The sequence below is a fragment of the Symsagittifera roscoffensis genome, chromosome 5 (assembly GCF_963678635.1).
Source record: "Symsagittifera roscoffensis chromosome 5, txSymRosc1.1, whole genome shotgun sequence".
NCBI lineage: Eukaryota > Metazoa > Xenacoelomorpha > Acoela > Convolutidae > Symsagittifera > Symsagittifera roscoffensis.
The window spans coordinates 48,952,827-48,971,015 of NC_087066.1; the positions used below are offsets into that span (position 1 = coordinate 48,952,827).

Consider the following 18,189-nt stretch of genomic DNA (forward strand, 5'->3'; position numbering starts at 1 on the left):
ACAAAAAAAAATTTTTTAATTGCATTTGGGGTTCTAATAGAAGTGAATTCGAGGTACCCACATTTTTAAATGCACTTGTATTGGAGCATTTTATCAAGGAAATTCAAATCAAGTTTGCATTGGATTTCACTAGTAAATTACTACATCGTACTAACTGCCGACAAGATCTCATTATCGATTAATCCGGAAAAGCTAAATGTCAACATTTCAATGGAGCCGGAACCCGGTTAAATTTCAAAAGGTCATTGGATTGAGACCTGTGAACAAACTGACCCTTAACCAAATTAGGGAGAATTGTTCGCTTGGTTAAAAGTGATTTTTTTCAGCCAATCAATTATAATTATAGGACATGCAGGCCTTATGGCTTGAAGTTTGCTATTTAATTTTGGGGTAGATAGTTCACGTGGTCTGTAGAGGGGAGATTGTCAACAAGTGCCTTAGATTGATCAAAGCAATTTTTCTGAAAAATGTGCCATTCTGTCTAAAGGCACAGCCGAACCTTCCGAATATAAGGGAACCGTCACTAAAATCGTTAACGACGGAAATTCGATGGAAAGGATGGTGCGCAAAATTCTAGAAATTTAAACTTTAAATTTTCGATTCGTTACTTGATATTTCTCAGAAATTTAAAAATCGCAAAGATTGGCCGAAATATTAACCTAAAAAAACAGCCGAACACAAGACTAGAAGCGGTCGATTATGAAAGAGAAACCGATATTGAGAAAGAAGCAGCCGGACATGAAATACTCTCGCACGACACAAGTGTTCTCCCCAATTTGAAAGGAACGGGAATTTCAGTGGCAGATTCGTAATCGACCCGATTTCTCCTCAGCCTGGAAATTGAGAGGATAACAATGCTAACCCCCGTGAATTGTGGAATTGGAGGCCCCGTGCCCATTGACTCATAATTAATTTTTAAAGCCGTTATAACTACTGGAATGCCCTGAACGCTTGAACATTATTCCAAATGAATAGTTTATTTCAGAGTATGAGTAGTTCAGGACGAGGAAAGGATCAGTCCATCTCTAATGAATTCGATATGTAAATGTCAGTAAAATAACTATAATAATAGTTTTTAGCCCCGTTTGTCATTACGTTTTCTGGGGAGCCAAGACCCAGCTACGTGGTTATTATTTGCATAAAGTCTAAGGCTATGAAGATTCGTTAGGCAAGCAGCAACACGTTCATCGACCAACAGACTAAAATCAGCTAGCTTGGTGGAGACGATGAAAAACACGTAAAAATAAAGTATGTGGCGTCAATTGGGACTTTTTCTACTTTCCGTCGCTGTGTGATGTTTGGGCGAATGTTACAAAGCAGAGAAGTGGTGTGATTGTGGAGTAGAATACCTTCTCTCTTTTTGTACTGGTTGGTGATGTCGTGGTGGCTGTCGAAGCCCACTGCCTTAGTGTAGATGGCAGTGCCAGTCTCCTTAGTGAGCACTTTGAGCACAGTCCAGCGACCATCCTTCCACTGCCAGTGGACCACGTCCGCATTCACCTGAACAGAACAGCCAGCCAGTGTTGGCATTCAAGTTCCTAATCTGTTCACATTATCTTTTGAGAAAGTCAGTTGTTCAGTTGATCAGTGTATCTGATTTGGTTTCATATCTTAGTTGAAGGACAATAAATGTACGATTACAGTTCAGAAACTTCAAGATTGTGGGACTTTCAATTTAGATACAAGATAGATATAGGAGAGAACTGCACTCACCAATCAGACAAAAAAGCAAATGATTCTTTTTACGCGACATTCTAGCTCTTCAGACGATCAAGAACGCACGTCTTAATGCTCTAGTGCTGCCCTTATCTTCTTACCACTTCAATGCTACATTACCAGGTGGTAGGCAAGTTTTCAACCAGGGGAGAATTGGGATATTTGGGGGTTAGGATTTCACATCAGTCAATGTCTTTTAGCGTTTTTGGTGACTGCTTTTCTATCAAATTAATTATATTCTAGCACCAAAATGTAAGAATTGCATGGTCAGTCTAACAAAGTTATCAAAAAGCATTAGCTGTGGGGTTCGAACTGCTTAATTTTTAGATCCGCCTTCGGATTAAATAGGCTGCCAGCCAAAATAGACGATATCATATCTCGAATAATAACAAAAATAAGTGAACTTAGTGGCTAGTAGTGCTAGATGAGTACATACTTCGGCGAACACGAACTTGGCGTCGTATCCGAGGTAGACATTTCCGTCCAGAATGCAGGCCTGAGGGCAGGGACCCAGCTGCATGGCACCTGAAGTCAGTTAGAGTTTGAGACTCCAGAGTACTTAGAGTACTTTTTGTTACTTTTTTGAGCTGATAATTGCTGCTTCACTTTTCAACAACAAACATAGGAGAGAACAACACTGCTCATACCAGCGCAAAGCCCTGCATTACGAGGCCAAACTGTACATACTTATATATAAGGGGCAAAAACTTTCTTGTACTAGTGCAACCATCATGAGCTGAAATTTTCGTAATTCGCAAGCGACAAAAACTGATTGATGACTTGGAAGGAGATATCCTGCATATAGGATTTTAGTTCTGCAACTATCAATAATTGTGATTATTGTGTTTTCTAGTTCGCATAACTGATGAAAAAGTGCATATATGAAAAAGATTTTTCATATAAAACTCCACTAGTTTTGTGGTCTAGTTTCATATGTAATGGATTTCATAGTTTGTATTTCCAAAATGTCCTGTTTTTCATAACTATTTATTTTTCTTCATGTAGTTTTTTTAGTACTGAGGCAAAATTACACTGATATACGTTCTAATCTTGTCAGAACTACCAGATACTAATTAACGGAATCATTTATTGCAACTTTGGAAACTACCAAGGTTTCTTTACACACGACTCGATTTTCAGTAATATCGACAAAAACAAATGATTTTTTTTTGTTTTCAAGTAGATAATGCCAATACAAAGCACGACTGTTTCGTATCAGTTTTCAGACCTTCAATCGGAATGATAACGACGTCATGCGAAGAGCAAAACAAACTATTTTATAATCTACTCTTTAAAAAAAACTGATATCATTGTTTGCATTTTTTTGGAAACTGTCAGCTTGTGAAAGTTGCTGCTTTTATGTCAACCGTTTTAAAAGTAAGGTTTTACAATTTCGAGTTTGTTCAGAACGTTTTAAGAATTAAAACCAATTTTGAATTGAATGACGGAGATGTTGAAACCACTAACAACAGTTTTTTGCTTTCCCAGACATGAATAGCAAAAAAAATCCTCTTTTGCTATAAGTACAGAAAACGCTTATTCATGTTATGATCAAAATTGTACACGCTCTTTTTGTGCTTAGTTATTGATGATATTTTAAGTTTGAAAATTTTTTGTCAGGTAAATTGAAACGCAGAAGTTCAAGTCTAGTTTTCCAAACATCTAATTTAAGTTTAATATTTAAGGTTTTTTCGGTATTCGTTTGTTGCAACAGATGCATTGGGCCAGCTCATTATCTAATCAATACATTTCTGATTTATGACACCGTCTGTTTGTCTAGTTACATGTTTTCGATCAGATAGGTTTAAGCAATTACTCGATCTAATGCTGATTTTTAGCCCTTCTCTCGTTTCCTGCTCTCAATAGATCTATAGGAAAACTGGTTGTAGAGGTTAACATGAGGTCAAACTTTCTTACTTGTTTTGTTTTTAAGCTGTTTGGAGTAGTATGCTACTCAGATTTTTACTAAAAAATTCAGAAGTTGTTAATAAATTTTGTTTGTTTAAAAAAGCTTATCGTACAATTTCATACACTGAGTGCATGGAAAAAAATTTTTATCAAACAATTTCCATATATGAAAATTGTATGATAGGCAATTTTTAAAATGCTGCATAGAAATTTCCAAAGTAAAAAAATCCAAATTTCAAGGAATGATTTCTTCTCAATTGTCAGTTGCAATACCAGTTCCATGCTCAAATAAACATTTTACGAAAAAAAAAATGCATGCAAAAAATTTTTTTTGTCTATAACGTAGACCAGGCTGATATTTCATATCCAAAGAAACAATTTTTTTTTGGTTTTTTCAGCCAAAACACGAACTCCGTACTCAAACAAACATTTTCTGTTCACAATTTAAGTTTTTGTGTGCATAACGTAGTCCTAGATACACAAAAAAATATATATATTTTTTCCATTTCTCCTTATAACTTTTTTTGAAAATATCTCAAAACTCCAATTCATTTTGTGTGTCATGTTAAGGTTTGCTTGATCAACTTCTGATTTAAAAAAATTCAATTTTTGAAAACGATCATCTTTAAAAATTTTTGCCAATCAGTAAAAATTTGATACTTCAGTTTATCATTTGTGTAAAATAGTCCAGGTCGTTTCCAATGCTTTTTTAAGGTAAGACATTCAAACCTTAAATTACTCTAACTTTGAGTAATAGTTTTTGTCACTCGTGTCCGGTTACAAACACATCCCAAAAATTTTAAAAATTAAATTTGAAAAAATCGAATTTTTTGGTTTCTGGAAAAATGCTGGTCTTACAATATATGAATAATCACTAACCATAGACCTTTCATCCAATTTTTTGTTCTTATGAAATTGCATGAAAAGTGTATCATAAGCATTTTTTTGTGTATGAAAATTGCATGAGTAGCAGTTTTGGAAAACCAGGGTAGTTGCAGCGGTGTCCAGCTCAAGGCATCAAATTTTTTCAGATGGCAAAAATTATTCTGTCAAAAAGTTTGAAATTGTTCTATAAAATAGCAGACATAAATAGTCGCTCGCTTTTTTTCGAAAGACGAAACAGTAAAAAGTACTATGCTATTGATCTGTTTTTGTAATGATGCTAATGAAGCTTAGTTAACTATTACTCTTTTTTACAAACACGGAGCATAAACGCTGCAACTTTTAGTTTTTATACAATCAAATGAACAACTATTTGCCGTTTTTGTACAACTACTAAAGACTCACGGTTGAAAATTTGAGATACAAGAGAAACAACTGTTTTTAGATAAAAGCCGGGTAAAAAACGGTATAAATTTTGAAGGTGTCGTTTGGCAATTTAATCAGAGAGTGCCAGAGAGATGTTTTAGTGCCAATAGTCTCAGTAAACAGCACGGCCAATTTAAAACTTGTATTTAGAAGTTTTCGTAGGAAAGCTGAGAATCTTAGCCAGGCCCTTACATCGGTTGTCCCTTCTTTGGAAAGCAATACAAAAAACGGCTCAATTGCGAAACCAATCTTGACTCAGCTTTTACTAAAGAAATAACTGAATTTCAGTCAACAAGTTTACAAAATTTTAAATTATTTTTTTTTGTTTTAAACTTATTTGAGGACATTGCTTAGATCCTTGGCTTTTCAATGAGCACTTTCTAAGTCGAAGTTTTAAAATAATCGTGGTGTTTACGGTGACTTTTTAGCTCTGAGAACACCTCCCGTCGCCCTCGGGTTAGATGGCCAAAAGACGCCTTGAAAACAAATTAATACAGTTTATTACATTACGAGGCCAAATTGTGCACTCTGTGCGTTGAAAGCGGATTCCGCTACAGGCCAAAATTAGATTTCATGTGGAATCCGCAACTTTGCTACTTTTATTTGATCTTTATTGCTGTTTTGGATTCCACAAAAAAATACCCAAAACACTGTACCGCTCAAAATCGCTCCAAAAATAGCCAAATTTTGCGGATTCAGCTACCGCACTTGCGAAATTGAGAACAGTTTGCGAAAATCATCTAACATATAATAAGACATTTGTAAAGTTAAATTGAGCTGTTGCGGATTCGCAACTGAAAGCGGAATCCACAAATTGTAAGTGGAATCCGCAAATTGTAAATGGAATCCGCGTTTTGTTTGCGGATTCCGTTTAGATAATTGCGTGTGTGTAGTATAGCGTTTAAAAATATATTTTTTAAATACTTGGTGGTTACCAGAAAAACCAATCTCAATTACTACATTGATCAACTACCAGTTGAATTACTAAACGTTTAGTCTCAGTTCTTGTCAACCCAACTTGCATCTCAAATCCTGTAAATTTCGATCTGTGCTTCGATCTCAGTTCACAAGAATCTGAATCTAATAGAGACTAACTTATGCAATCCCAAATACTGACCTAATTCGGCGATATGCTGCGCATTGTGTTTCCAAACACTCTCAACCCAATGAAAACAAATATTGAATTTATTCGGCGTTATGCTTCTAAAATTAGTATTTATGATTGGTGGAATCCCAAATACTGACCCAATTTGGCGATGTACTCTGTGTTGTATTTTCATACAGTCTCAACCCAACGACTCCAAATAACGAATTTATTCGGTGTTGTGTTTCCAAATTACTAAAAGGTGACATCCACCGACTTAGTTAACAAATATTTTGAGATTTGTTCGTGGATTCCGCTGACAATGGTTAAAGCCTTGCTTTAAATTCCGAATTGCAATAGATAAGAATTCCACCTCTAGCTTTTAATTATTCATATGCAAGTTCAGTAATAAAAAAATTCTGAACCCACTTACAGTTTGCGGAATCCGCTTTCATTTGCGGATTCCGCTCACAACTTTTGCGGATTTCGCTCACAAATTTTGCGGGTTTCACTTACATTTGCGGATTCCGCTTACAATTTGTGGAATCCACTTGCAGTTGCGGAATCCAGAACAAATAACTATATTCGTGTTCGCTTATTGCGGAATCCGCGACACAACAAAGGTTCCGACAAAATTTACGTTACAGGTATTTGAACGCGAAATCCGAGGAATTTTGTCAGTGGAATCCCCTTACATTTTGAAACAAGGTTAAAGGTTTGTCTATGGAATCCAGGAAACTACCGACACCAAATTGTGCGACTATCCAGTGCACATTTTGGTCTCGTAATGTATCTGTTTTTTTTCTTCTAAAAAACAGTTTTCATATAAAATCTCAAAACTTCAACAGTAAATCTCTGGTAGTTGAAGAGAACACGGCACAAATGTGAGAAATTTTTGTTCATTTCAGCATTTAAAAATCAAAAATTGTAAGTTCTATGTATCGTGACTGTGTCTTCCTTTTATCTCAGGAACTAGAAAAAAAACTTCATAAGTGATTTCACCAGTTGTTTATTGTAAATGGTAAAAAAAAAGGATGGTACGTGTTTTTACCTTCGCTGGCCTCCTGCGGTGTGGCGTCTATGATTTGCCACCCGTTGTAGCCAGCAGGGAGGTCTGGCCTAGTCATCCAGCACTCGTTCCATACGTGGAAGTTCCTGCACAAAATCATGCACACAAAAATAATTCAAACATCCAAGTCAGTTGGCAACTGTCAATTAAAAACTGTAAAAAAAATTGCCAATCTCATTTTTAAAGTTTAATCTCATTTTTATCTCATTTTTAAATTTAATTTCATCATTTTTAAGTTTAATCTCATTTTTATCTCATTTTTAAATTTAATTTCATCATTTTTAAGTTTAATCTCATTTTTATCTCATTTTTAAGTTTAATTTCATCATCCTAAAACTGTTTTGATTTCGAGAACCTATAAAGAAATGCATTTTTATCAAATCAACCCAATTCGAAAAAGTGAATTATTTTTTTTAGTCCCGTGAAGGCTTTTAAACTTATATACACTTTTGAACTTTTGAGCAACATTTTTCGTGGAATTTAATTTTTGTTGTTTGAAAGCTCTATTTGAGCTATATTTGCAAAGCTGCTTTGAAAGTCGAGCTACTAGAACTTAGAAGCGAACTACTAACAAAAAACGTTTCGTTGAACTGACTTTAGTTGAAACTTGGGACTACTTCTCACCATATGGAGTCGTTCATATCATCTATCTTGTCCATGTTCTCGTCGAATGCGACATCCTTCGTCATGTTCTCGTCAGTGTCGTGAGCAGAGTCGAAGTTGGTCACACTCCGACACGGAACTCCCAATGCACGCAATACTATAATAAAATGTTTCCAAGCAATATCTAGTTACAAATTTATTTATAAATATTTATAAAAACTAGTCTGAATCATATGGGAGAAAACCATTAAGCCTGCACGGCCCGTTTTCAAGAAACCCATTATGCGGAGAACGAATAAAACTTCTTAGGTAAATATTTACCAAACGTACAACTCTTTGTTACAAGTACTAAACGTACACCTGCTTTCATCCCTGGTCTTTCAAAAAATATATATATATTTTTTGCTTTTTGGGTAGTCTTTTCAACCAAGAGAAACAAAATTAACAGAAACAAGTTCTACGTATTCAAGTATTTTCAAGTACGCCCAAACAACTGTATTTCCTATAATGAAAATTTCCAAAATTTAATAATTAAAACTATTCAATTTAATCAGTGAAGCCACTTTCAAAAACTCACCCAGGCAGGAAAATAATTTCAAATGGTATTAAACATTTTTCAAAATTTAGGTCAAATGGACCCACTGTTGAGGTTAATTTTTTTATGACTAACTTTTGATTTGATTTCTCTTTGTACATATTGTGTTTAACGCTTGATCAAGTAAACAATCGTATGCAAAAATTTCTGTTACCGTATATACTTTATTGTCATGCAATAATTCGGTGATTCAATCCATCCTGGGCTTTTCAAAGTTTATTCTAAATAGCCGCCTGAAGTTCATTTCCAGTTCTAACAGTTTAGTTTTTCTCAGTGCTTGAATAAACTGAAACTCCATGGTGGATGACTGGTTGCACACAACTTCTATATGCAATTATAAATTGCAGACATGAAAGACCTTCTCAATGGAAAAAAAATTTCCACAAAAAGTTTTTTTGCAAACTTATGTTTTGTACTTGGTCAATATGCTGATGAAAATTCAATTTGCCGTCGAGATGAACTCCAAGAAATTAAAAACCTTCTATGTCTTCTTCTTGGGTGTCAATAAAAAAATTAACAGGTCTTTTTTCAGCTTCATGAGTCCGACAGTGGTGTTTAGTCTTGATGTTTTTGACATCTAGTGTCATATTCTGACTTTTAGTTACAACAATCAATCATATCGCATTATTTTCTTTCACAAATAGTTAAAACTATAAAACTTTCAAATATTTGAAGTTTTGATATGATAATTCAACCAAAAATAATCAAATTTAAAAAAAACTAGTGCTTGAACAAACAATCAAACCTGATGTTATGTTCAATAATGCAATCACTTGCAAAACGTGAATTAATACGCGAGCTAATGAAGCTCTTTCACGTCGTTTTGCCATTGGCTCTGACTGCTAAAAGAAATTACCCTAAGCCAATTATTCGACGTGTTTAAAGGGCCTTTTGAAAACTTCTACGAATATTTAACACTAAAGCCAGCCAGGCACTCGAATAGGAAAAGCAAAAAACTACTCTTCTATTCTTCTATGCAGTAGTTTTTTGTTTTCCCATTCAAGTTGCTATACCTCGACCAGCTTAAGTCTATAACAGCCTATTGAAACCGTGCAAAATGAGAGAAAAAGGCCGACGCTAGCTTGGTTGAGAACTATTTAACCAGCAAATCAGCATTGTATAGAAAATTTTAACTGAGGCATTTTTAACCTTTCCCAGCACTCCACGCATGCCGAGAAAATAGAGCGAAAACTGATGAAACATCGGCAAAAAATGCTGTAGCAAAATATTTAAAAAAAAACAGCTATTTTCACAACAAATGAAGACAACTACTTAAAAACATCTTAATGATAAATCTTTCACAATCTTCTTGAAAGTGGTCCTCACTCAATGAAAACTTAGCATTAAACTGAAAATTTGATACATAGTTGATACAATTTTTCATCTTGTCTGAAATCCAGACAGAAAGAATAGACAAGTACGATGTTTAAGGCTTCCAGCCGGATTATAAACTGCTATCTAATTTTTTTTTTGCAGCGCAAGCTACCATTGAAACTTTGCGGCGTTATCTATCCTTATTTAAACTACCTTTTTTGCGGCTTAATCTACTTTCAAGACCATTTCGTTCCAAAAAATATAGGTATCAAAAAATTAAAACTTTTATAAATAATAAATGAAAAACAAATCAGTATGCTTTTTTGAAACACTGCCATACAATTCTCATTCTTTTTGTAAATCACTTTTTGATAAAAATTTTGTTGTATTCAAAATATTTTCAAAAAAGACCAGGACAAAATTTTTCGGTAAACCTTTGGATTAAAACCGACCTCATACTGAAAAAAGCACCAATTTTACCTGATAGCCGGCTGCTGTACAAGTAGCACAGTAAGATCAACCAAAATGATAAAAAGCTTAAAACAAAACGTTCTTTTTCAAATTGTTAGGCGTGTTCGAGAGTAATAAAAAGTTGGACAACATTTTCCTTCAGAAAATGAAAACAAAAACAAAAAATCAAGAAGAATTAGGACATCTAACATTTTTAAAAAATTTTTTTTAAAGAAGGCGCTAAAAAAATTTTCAAAAACTAATTTTAATGAAATTTTTTTTTTCATGGCTTAAAACAGCTTATCACCTTATTATTAGCATGCTCACTTGCTTCATTTGCTCAAAATTATACTAAAATTTGTAGATTTTTTGAGAAAATTGTTCTGAACTTTCAACATATCGTTCAAATCACGACTGAAAGAACACTAACATGATATATGTAACTCGACAAGTTCCGTTTTTGCTTAGATTTCCTGATTTTACGAGGAAAAAAAGAGTGGAACTTAAACAACCAAAAAAAATGACTCGTGATTGGAAAAAATAATCAAGTCCGAAAAAAAGCGATATTGAGCAAAAGTTTGTAACTAAATACTGGAAATAGTTATTTCCAAACACTTTTTCAAAAATATTGCGTTGCGTAGCAGTCACCTAGTTTTCAGATTTCATAGCGTTTCTCCTGAAGCCAAAAAAGTCAATCAGAAAATGGCCGAAATTAAAACAAAATCAAAACACATTTCAAAGATTAGAAAAAATTGATATCAAGCAAAACCAGTTCACAGGAAAACTATATAACTCATTGAAGCAACTCAAAAGAATTACTTCGATTTAGATTTCAAATTTCAGTTAGTTGTTTCTTATATGAGAAAAAACTGACACAAAAATGAAGCAGCAGCTAAATATAAGCAAAAAATAAATAGGCCAAAAAATTTGCGCAACGAAATATTTCTCGTTAAAAAAAAACTGGTTCTAACCAGAAGCGATGCCACGAACGTTGCCGTTAGTTTAATTTTAGGCAACAAAGACTATATGAGTTTGGCCATTTAAAGTGTAGTAGTTCTCCGAGACAGAAATATCAGTTGATATATTGTCAAAAGCCAGAGAGAAGTGAGAAGAATATGGGCTTAAAGTTCAGTTGGCTAAAATGCTGACCGGGTTAAAACCCAGGTATAGAAGACATATTTATCGCAGACGTAACTGTGTTCGGGGGATTAAAATGGGAAAAAAGAGAACAAAAACTGATGATGCCTACTTGAAGTGACCACTCCGGAAAAGACCCAGCACTGTCCGTATGAGACTGGCTTCTCGCCATTTTCAACGTATGCCTCAAGGATAGGCACTGAGCCGGTCCAGGAAGTGGGCGCCCTCCCCCCGCTGTAGTCGCCAGACCAGTTGCCGACCAGAACACCCTCGTCGTCCTGACAATCATTTGCGCCATGTTCCATTTTCAAAAATGAAGATTGTCTACAAGTGCGGCCAAAATATGCGAAAAATAAACTGAGACTTAAATTAAAATAAGCTGAAATTGTTTCAAGTTATCATGATATGCGTCTTTTTTCAAATAACAGTTTATATGTGTTGTTTTGATAATTTTCAGGCCGGACAGCCACACCACAGAGCCTCCCATGCAAAATTAGGGGGAGTCTGTTCTGTTTTTTGCCCTGCTATAATAATCATGATAATGAACTGTTTCCAGTATATGTCCACGTTCATCTAATTACTATTTTTTTAATTAATCATCTTAGAAGAACTCATTCTGGGGGATGGTGTTAGACAAATTGTGCCGTTTTTCAGACTGTTCTCTGAGAAATAGTTAGGACTGTCTAGTCTGTCGAGTGACCTGAGAGTTGACTAGTTTCGAGATGGTGCGACTGATATGGATGGCACTCCGTCTGTTGTTGGGGGGCAACTCCGCCTTGTCCAGCAGACTCATCGCAGTCTCCAGCACCGGCGTCTCGAACTGGAAAGGAAAAAGAAAATAAATTATCAACAAACCAGCGACGAATCCATAAATTTCCACAGTTTTAGTCTCTTTGTGAGATTGACATAATCGATTGCCGGGTCAGGCACAGATTTAAGGGGAGTGAGTTAAGACCGTTGTGGTTAACTCATAGAGTAATTTCGGATAGGGTACACCGTCTGCTCGTCACGCTATCTTATTTTCGGCCGGATAGATTCGTGCAACTTCTTAGTCTAATACCGATCCTAATCTTACTCTTATACTATCTAGTCTCAGGTTGTTTAACTAGTCTCTGCTAGGCTCAATAGATCTAGGGTATACTGGTTTATTGCGGCTGCTGAAGTTCTCTTGGAGAGGCAACTAATTTCTAAGTTAAATTCAAATCTCTCTGGTGCTGAAATTACAAGTAATTTCAGCACTTACAAATAAGTGGGTTGTTAGTTAGATGGATCATGATTGGTTAATATTAAATACTTTACAGTGGTAAAATATCTAATTTATCCAATCATAAAATGTAGTTTAGATCAGGTTCCACCCATCCGGGTTTTACAGAGTTTTTTAGAATAGTTTTTCTGCAATTCAAAGGATGGATGATGGACGTTGGTATTTGGCGAACATCATATTTCTTCTGGGTTCTCCTGTTAGAGAAGTTCCAGGATCGATCGTTGTGTCTTCTTATGACAATGACTGGGTTTTCTCAACAAACTAAAATCTGGTTTCAGAATGGTTTGCTATGACAGGTTTTTCTGTTTCATGTAGAGAACTTCTTTTGTGTTCAACCTAGTCTGGGAATGGCGTGGAGATTGTGCGTGAAGGGGGATGCCTGGTTACTCGGATCTGTACGTATACTTGAACATCGAGGTGGTCATTGGTCTATTTCAATGAAGTCCTTTTCTGCGAAGTCAAGTCGTACTCTAAATCCTTTGAGTTGTGATTGTGGACGGCATATTGATTGTGGTTGGCCATTCTTTTTCGAGTGTAGTGGGGTCATTTTGTCTTTAGATGTTCGTCTTTGGTGTTGTATGCTGATCTATATACTGCAAAGTATAATTTACATTTTATAAAATTTTTATTAGTTCGGTGTTTTAGTTATGATTTTGGTTAGTTGTTTTCACAAAAGCTTTTTGTTTTAGTTCGGTTATTTTGAAGAGCTACTCACCCTTGAGTACCTCTTATTAAAAATAGAAGTAGGTCACAAAGCGTGGATGTAGCGCGGTGGGTTAGGCCGGCTATAGAGCATGCTCAGGACGTCCTCTCTGGTGGGTTAGGCCAGGAGTGGGAGTATGATTTCGTGCGGTTTCTGTGAGAAATCCTGTTATGTGATAACTTTTTATGTTGGGTTTGTTGTGGTTTTTCTTATGTTTCGTTGGTTGTGTCCTTTTTTCAAAAATCAAATCGTTTTTGGTATGGGTTTGTCTTTCGACTTTTTTGTGTTTTATTATTTCTTTCTTAGACTTTATAATAGTCTTCAAAAGAATAAATTATCCAGTTTTAAACTGGGTTAATTCGGTTTGGGTACCGTTGGTTTCCTTTTCTTAGTCATGCTGTTATACTATGATTTGTGGTGTTTAGTAAGCTGCATTGGTTAGTTTTGTTTAGTATATAATTCCTTTCCAACCGGGTTAAAGGAAAGTTTGAAACGTGTTATCGTGTGTTAGAGTTGTTGAGTGTTAAAGCTTGAAACTGAGATTCATTATTCAAACAATTCTTCGTGGGCGAGCTGTGCGAATTTGGATAGAGTTCTTGTGCGAGTAAATGAAAATATCAAAAGGTTTGTACTGCATTTTCTTCTTATCAATTTACTACATAGAATTTCAATTTTACTGCTAGTTTTGGGGAAAAATTAAGTTACAAATTTTCATCATTATTAGAATTACTGCTTTTAGGGAAATAATTTATAAATTAATTTACTACATTGGTATGATTTTTATTGAATTGATCTAGTGCAAAATATTAATAGAGTTTTGAACAATTTGAAGAAGTTTTCTATTTTTTATTTTTCTTTTGTGTGATTTGTAGGTGATCGTGGGATGAAGACTAAAAATCTAAATGAGACATGGATAAAGAATGGTTAGTGTTTAATTTGAATTTATTAGTGAAGAATATATAGAATTTATACTTACCTTTTAGTCGTCGGGGAAAAAACCGTGGGGGAAGATGTCGTGGATTATGTCGGAATTTGTTAGTAATTTTGCTAGTATGCAAATGATGTTTTTAGTTTGAAGCAGTGGCCAAAGCAATTGAAGTGCTTTAATAGTTTTTAGTTCTTCAGTGCCAACTGCAAACTCATAAGGTGTGTTTTGGATGAGATTATATAATTTGTGATTGTATTTAGTGTTGTGGATGAATTCTAATATCGGGATTTCTATAGGTTGGACAAATTCATGTGGGATAAGGAAGGGTCTGGATTCTTCTGCGTTGAAGGTCTTTGTGATGGGACAAAAAATATACATTTGGGTTATGGGATCATAATTGCGAAGAATACCGTGAAGGTTAGTATCTTTGATGCAATATGTGAAGTTAAGAAAAAATGGTGATGTGTATTTAGAGTTAATAAATTGAAAACGGTGGTGTGGTTGTCTTGATGGAGTGTGTAGGTCAAAGTGATTTTGTATGAAGCGATAATATGTATATGTGTGGGTTTGTTTAGTACGTAACATAATGTCGTGTGAGCAGTGCAAATTGCGTTCTTGTGGTGCAAGGAAATTGAAGGTTAGTGAAAATGATTGAAATTTTTCTTTAAAACTTTCATAAGCTTGCGTGTCGGTTAGTGCTTCAGAAATGACGTGGTCGAATTTGCGATCAAATATATTGAGTGTAAATACATATGGTGTTTTTATGAAGAATTTTTCTGTGATTTGTGGGTTAGCGAAACGATCATCATCTAAAAATTGGTCTTGGTTAGCTCGGATGATGTTGTGATCGTAATATTCTAGCGTATATTCGTTAGCTCGGGGTGCAGTGTATATTTTTAGTGACTTCTTATATCCTATATAAGTAAATTGTCTATGTGTTAATGGTGTGGTGAGTCGATATAGCATATCTTGATTTCTTTCTATATCGATGTGAGTATTAGATAAAGGTAGGCAAAGGGGGTTAGTAAAATGATAATATGATGTCCAATGAAGTGTAGGCATTAAAACTTGTTCATCTACAAAACTACGTGTGTCGTTAGTGTCGTTAGGGGTGTTCAAGGTATATTGTGGAAATGAAGGTAGGGTGATTGCTAAAAAATCTTTCGTGTTAGTGTGATTTGGATGATTAATATATTCACGGGCTGTTCCTGGTTTTGTTGGAAATGGATGGTTTGGGAATTTTCTTTTGAAAGTGCGATAAGCTCTATTAGTGCTATTTGATGATTCGGTGGATGTGGATGATGGTGCTAATGATGCGGTATAGGCTGAAGAGGGTGTAGGGGTAGGTGGGTTTGATGATTCTATTGTGGATGAAATCTGATTTATAGTGGGGTTTTCAAGGTGGAAGGGTTGTTGTTGTAGGGTGATAAAATTATCTAATTCTTGGGAGATTTGGGGAGTATCTGGAGAATTGGATGATCGGTCTGAATGAAATGAAGAGTAGGTTGGGGTGACTTGTGAAGCATAAGAGGGTGTAGAAATGGATGGGAGTGGGTGATTTGGTGGGATTGGATGAAAAGGGGGTTTTGAAAAAACTGAGGAGTTGGTTGGAAAATTATTGGATGGAGATGGTTCAGAGTCTGCAAATTCATCAGGGGTTTAATATTAGGGTTATTGAGTTGTGAAATGGAGTATAAAACTAAAATATTTGAATTAGTGTCTGAATTCATGCCTGATGTTACATTATTGGTTGGGAAATTGGGTGGCGGGAAAGCAAAAAGTGGAATTATTGTAATTGGAGTGTTGAGGTTGGTTGGATGGGAACTTGAGCGGTGTAGGGATCCAAGTTGTCGGCTCATCGTGGGCTAAAAAAATTATTATTTTGAGATTGAAAAGCGGTGGTATGGGGTTGTTCGATAATTTGTTCATATGTATTTTCATCTTGTGAATGATGTGTCATTATATGTTGAATGGGGCTTTGTGATATGGTTGGTCTAGAATTTGGATTATGTGTTATTGCTAAGTTTCGAAAATTTCGTGGGACTAGGGATAATGGATGGTTATGTGGTAGGGGTGGTAACTGTGGTGCTGTAGGCGTTATTTCTACATTGTTGCGTTCTTCGTCATATGTGTTCTGTCTTGTTGCTATTTTTGTGTTGTATTCTTTTATTTGTGCGTCTAAAAGAATTTTGTTTATTGATGATGAAAAAATTCCAAAAAATCCTGCAAATAGTATGCGTGCTACACTTGCTTGTCTATTTACTTGTGTGTGTATAGCGCATGTATTATAGATTCCTTTTAAAAGTGAAAAAAGAAATCCTATAAAGTTAAACATTGCGTATAAAATAGTTAATTTTTCTAAGATGTAATAGGGCCATCCTAGAAAATCAAGAATTTCATTTTTGAGTGTAACAAAGCTAAAAATATTTATAGGTGAGATATCTTGTGGTCGGTATTTTTCACCGTTTAAATATATATAATCTTTTATGTCTTTAAAATATCCGCTATAGTCTTGTGTATAAATATCTGCAAATCATGCGGTTTCGGCAAGTTTGCGTAAGTTTTGGTCAATTGATTGTCTTTGTATAGTGTCCATTTTTGTTAATAATTCTTGGAATTGTTGTGTTCTAATGTGTTGTTGGATATCGGATTTTAAATATATTCCAATTGATTGTAGGTCAATATTTGGGTTTCGAGTAATAGCTCTAATGCTTTCAGGTGAAAATTTTTTGAGTGATTGCATTAATGTGGGATATGGGGTAAGAAGGTAATATTTATCTTCATCAGGGTTCAGTTGTACTACATTGTGGCTATTTTCTGATCCACATGGGACTTCGGTATCCCAAAAATAGGTTCGTCTTGAAAGTGTGTCAACGAAATGTACTTTATTCTAATAAAAGATAGGGATTCTTTTATAGCATCGTTTATCTTCAAAAACATATAGTGGTGATACTTTTTTGGTACAGGTATAGAACCATAAAATGTTTCCTTCATAGTCTAAAAAATTTGATCTATTTCCTGATAGTAAATATCCTGCGTAGGGTATTTTTAATACTGCTAGTGCAAGTGATTGTAGGATTTGTGTCCTTTCTAATTCGCATAGTTGGTGAAGTGTTTCTAATTCAGAGAGTGACATTTCTTGAAAAATTCGGCTAATTGTGTAGTCTAATTTCATATCTAAGTGAATATCATAGTGGATATTACCGAAATATGTACTATTCATTAGTGATAGTTCTTGTAAACGTGTACTTCTAGTGTCATGTGGCTTTAGTTTTCCACCAGGTTGACCATTGCTTTTTTGAAAGTTAACTGGTATATATGATGTTCCTTCGTTTAGAGGGTGACCTGTGGTATAAGGGTCAAATTTTATTTTTCCAGTGGTCATGTCGAATCCTTTTTCGTATTCAACTAATATTTCGGAGTATTGTGTTTTGTGAAGTGGGTTTCTGTATTTACATGCAAGTTCTGTTTCTTGATATATTTGAAAACGTGTCAATTTATTTTCTATATTGTGTATGTTTCTAAAATTACAACTTTGTTTTCGTGATGGATTTACTTGTTCATATGGAATTGATTGTATAAAATATTTTTCGTGAAATTTTATCATACGAGCGTGTATTTTTGCTACTTGAAATGTTGTACATGTGTCTTCGGGGAACCAAACAATTGTTGCTTGTGTTCGTGTTGTAGGGTCACAATAGCCGTGATCGTTTTTACAAGGTAATCTAATTCCTTGATAGATCATTGTGTTGTCAGATAAGTCGCGTGTGAGTTGTATTTTTTCGAGTTGTATTTTCCAATCAAAAAACATGATTTCTTGATATCCTTTATTTTTCGTGTCTGCTTTGCAGTTTGAAGGATTATTTATACCAATATGTGGTATCCAGTGTTTATCGTGTATGTCATAAGTTAATCTTCCGTGTGCGCCGTTGTATGGGTATTTTTCATCTAATTTTATATGTCCTTGATATCTTTCAAGTTCTGCTTGATGTACAGAATCTGCAAAAACTTGGAAATATACTAATTTTCTATCTGTGTTTTTATTTCTTGTGATATTTAGTCTGAGTAACTCGTTTTTACAATCTTCGGGATTGAGATGCAATAGTCGTT

At 34.8% G+C, this 18,189-nt stretch overlaps 1 protein-coding gene across 1 annotated transcript in view; it reads right to left on the reverse strand.

Annotated features, from left to right (window-relative positions):
* Nucleotides 1–18,189, reverse strand: part of LOC134846768 (protein-glutamine gamma-glutamyltransferase K-like) — a 55,787-nt gene that overhangs the window by 16,207 nt on the left and 21,391 nt on the right. The window contains exons 6-11 of the mRNA XM_063864159.1: nucleotides 11,885–12,004; nucleotides 11,297–11,462; nucleotides 7,710–7,845; nucleotides 7,068–7,171; nucleotides 2,153–2,241; nucleotides 1,350–1,500 (exon numbers count right to left, since the gene is read on the reverse strand). Coding sequence (XP_063720229.1) covers nucleotides 1,350–1,500; nucleotides 2,153–2,241; nucleotides 7,068–7,171; nucleotides 7,710–7,845; nucleotides 11,297–11,462; nucleotides 11,885–12,004 — 766 coding nt within the window. The remainder of the gene's footprint in view (nucleotides 1–1,349; nucleotides 1,501–2,152; nucleotides 2,242–7,067; nucleotides 7,172–7,709; nucleotides 7,846–11,296; nucleotides 11,463–11,884; nucleotides 12,005–18,189) is intronic.